Source organism: Propithecus coquereli, unplaced genomic scaffold, assembly GCF_000956105.1.
Source record: "Propithecus coquereli isolate 6110/MARCELLA unplaced genomic scaffold, Pcoq_1.0 Scaffold172, whole genome shotgun sequence".
NCBI lineage: Eukaryota > Metazoa > Chordata > Mammalia > Primates > Indriidae > Propithecus > Propithecus coquereli.
Window position 1 is genome coordinate 2,641,099 of NW_012141858.1, and position 2,353 is coordinate 2,643,451.

Genomic DNA, 2,353 nt, shown 5'->3' on the forward strand with positions numbered 1-2,353 from the left:
GCAACAATAACAAAAACTGTAGTTGAGAATATTCGAAAGAAAGATAATGGTGAATTTAGTCATCATGATCTGGCCCCAGCCCTAGACACTGGCACTACTGAGGTAATTTGGATGGCAGAGTGGAGGTTGTATAACTCCTAATAATCCCTATGTTGTTCCTTGGTGAGCTTCTATCTTAATATCAATAAAAGAAGTTCTACACTAGTTTCTTTTTTTCTTTTTCACATTAGACAGGTAATGTGCCAATGTCGTAACAAGGTTTGAGAGAGGCACATCTCACATTCAGTCATCAGCTTATGAACTGCAAAAGGATCTACGCTAGTTTCTTTGTTTTTTAAGAATGTTTGTCAGCCCAGGCCTTTTAAATTGTAAAAATTGGCAGCAAATTAAAATTCTTATGTAAGGGATTGCTTGTTAGTAGTATTATGTTAAAGAAAGCTTTAATAGAAAAAAAATCTGGGTTTTGGCTTTTTAGCTCATTAGGTTATTTTAGGTGGCTTCTTACCTTTGGAAAGAAATAGAAATTATGTCTAAGAAAGAAAACAGTTTTAGAGTAGCGCTTAAAGGAATCACATGGTTAAGGGGCATACAATATATAATTCAAGGTTTATAGTCTAGTAAATTTGTTCTATAGTAGAAAGCTATTAAATATGAAAATAAGGACAGTTACATTCTTTCATAATTTTGTTTGACTTGAGGGAAAATGATGTTCACTAGAAGTGCAGATATAAGTTAATTCTACTAACATGCAGAACATCTTGGAAAAAAACAAAACTGATGTTTCTTATCTCATTTTTTCCCCCTTAAATGAACAGGAGGATCGTTTAAAGATTGATGTAATTGACTGGTTGGTATTTGACCCAGCACAGAGGGCAGAAGCACTGAAACAAGGCAATGCAATAATGAGAAAATTCTTAGGTATGCTATATTTTTATATTCTTTTTTAAAAAGTTTTTGTTCAGATCCATATATTCTTGAATTTTGTTTTGTTTTTTGTTTTTTAAATCCTTCTACTGGGGGGAGAAAACCAACCACTCTTGATCTATCAAACTTCGTATTATGAAACAAAACATATTTAACAGTGAATTTTTATTGTCCTAACCAATTTTGTATACAATGTCAAGGCTGTCAGACTTTGAAAAATATAGTTGCTTTCTTTAAGACATAGAAGTATGTAAATGTAACTGTATTTAATGTGTCCTTTTGTATTACTGTCACATTGACATAGGAAGAAAGCAATCCATTAGGTACAAAATCACCAATACCTTTAACAGAAGTACGTTTGGACCTGAAATGGTTACAGCTTACTGTAAAAGCTGTAAATCAATGAGTTGATTCCTTTAGAAATCATTACACAGAGGACCATTAATGTTGAAAATTGTGTATCTTTTTTCCACAGCATCGAAAAAGCATGAAGCTGCAAAAGAGGTATTTGTGAAAATCCCTCAGGATTCTATAGCGGAAATCTATAATCAGTGGGAAGAACAAGGAATGGAAAGTCCACTTCCTGCTGAAGATGATAATGCTATCAGAGAACATTTGTGCATTAGAGCTTATTTGGTGAGATTTTTAAAAAAACCACAGATGTGCCCATCTTCGTGATGATTTTTCTGATTTACTCTCAAGAGTTTGAACTTTTTCTCCTGAAGTGCTACTGATTCATCTTAACTCCCTTGTGGCTGTAGTGCTGACTGATCCACAAGGAGATTAAAGTCATGGCCTTGTCTTCATTAGCATGATCTCTAATCAGTGCTAACCAGCCAAGATTGTCTCACACAGAAGATAGTCTGTGTGATACCTAGAATTTATGTTTTCATAAGATACTGTTAATGCTTGTCTCAATTGTAATATTTCTGTTTTTGGCAATAACTGAGAAAAGCAAGATGTTTTAAATTTGTTATGACTAGAATAACAGCATACTCATTCAAAATTCATTTAATAAATAGTCAACTGATTACAGTGGGTTAGACAGTAGGGCGAAATCTGTGTATAGCATTCTGTCCTTGCCCTCTAAAAGCTAATAAGCTAGTCAAGAAAAGACAAATAGGCATGCAGACATCACAGAGTGATAAATGTCAGGATATATACATGATCAGAGTGCTGAGACTAGAGTAGATGCCAGAAAACACACACTATATATATACATCTTGCTAGTATTTCTCACTTGACAAAACATTTATTCATAATATGATTTTTTTGTACAAAAAAATATTGAATAGTTTTATTTCTTGATGCTGCAAAATTATTTCTTTTTTTTGGTGCAAAATTATTTCTAAGAACCAATCTTAAAAAGCTTTGTTGGCCAGGCGCGGTGGCTCACGCCTGTAATCCTAGCTCTCTGGGAGACCGAGGC

The 2,353-nt window shown here is 33.7% G+C and overlaps 1 protein-coding gene across 1 annotated transcript in view; it reads left to right on the forward strand.

The window, feature by feature from the left end:
* Positions 1-1,602, forward strand: part of NUP107 (nucleoporin 107kDa) — a 48,616-nt gene extending 47,014 nt beyond the window's left edge. Inside the window, 3 exon segments of the mRNA XM_012642016.1 lie at positions 7-102; positions 816-918; positions 1,400-1,602. Of these exon segments, the coding sequence (XP_012497470.1) occupies positions 7-102; positions 816-918; positions 1,400-1,602 (402 nt within the window).
* Positions 1,603-2,353: the final 751 nt, after the last annotated feature.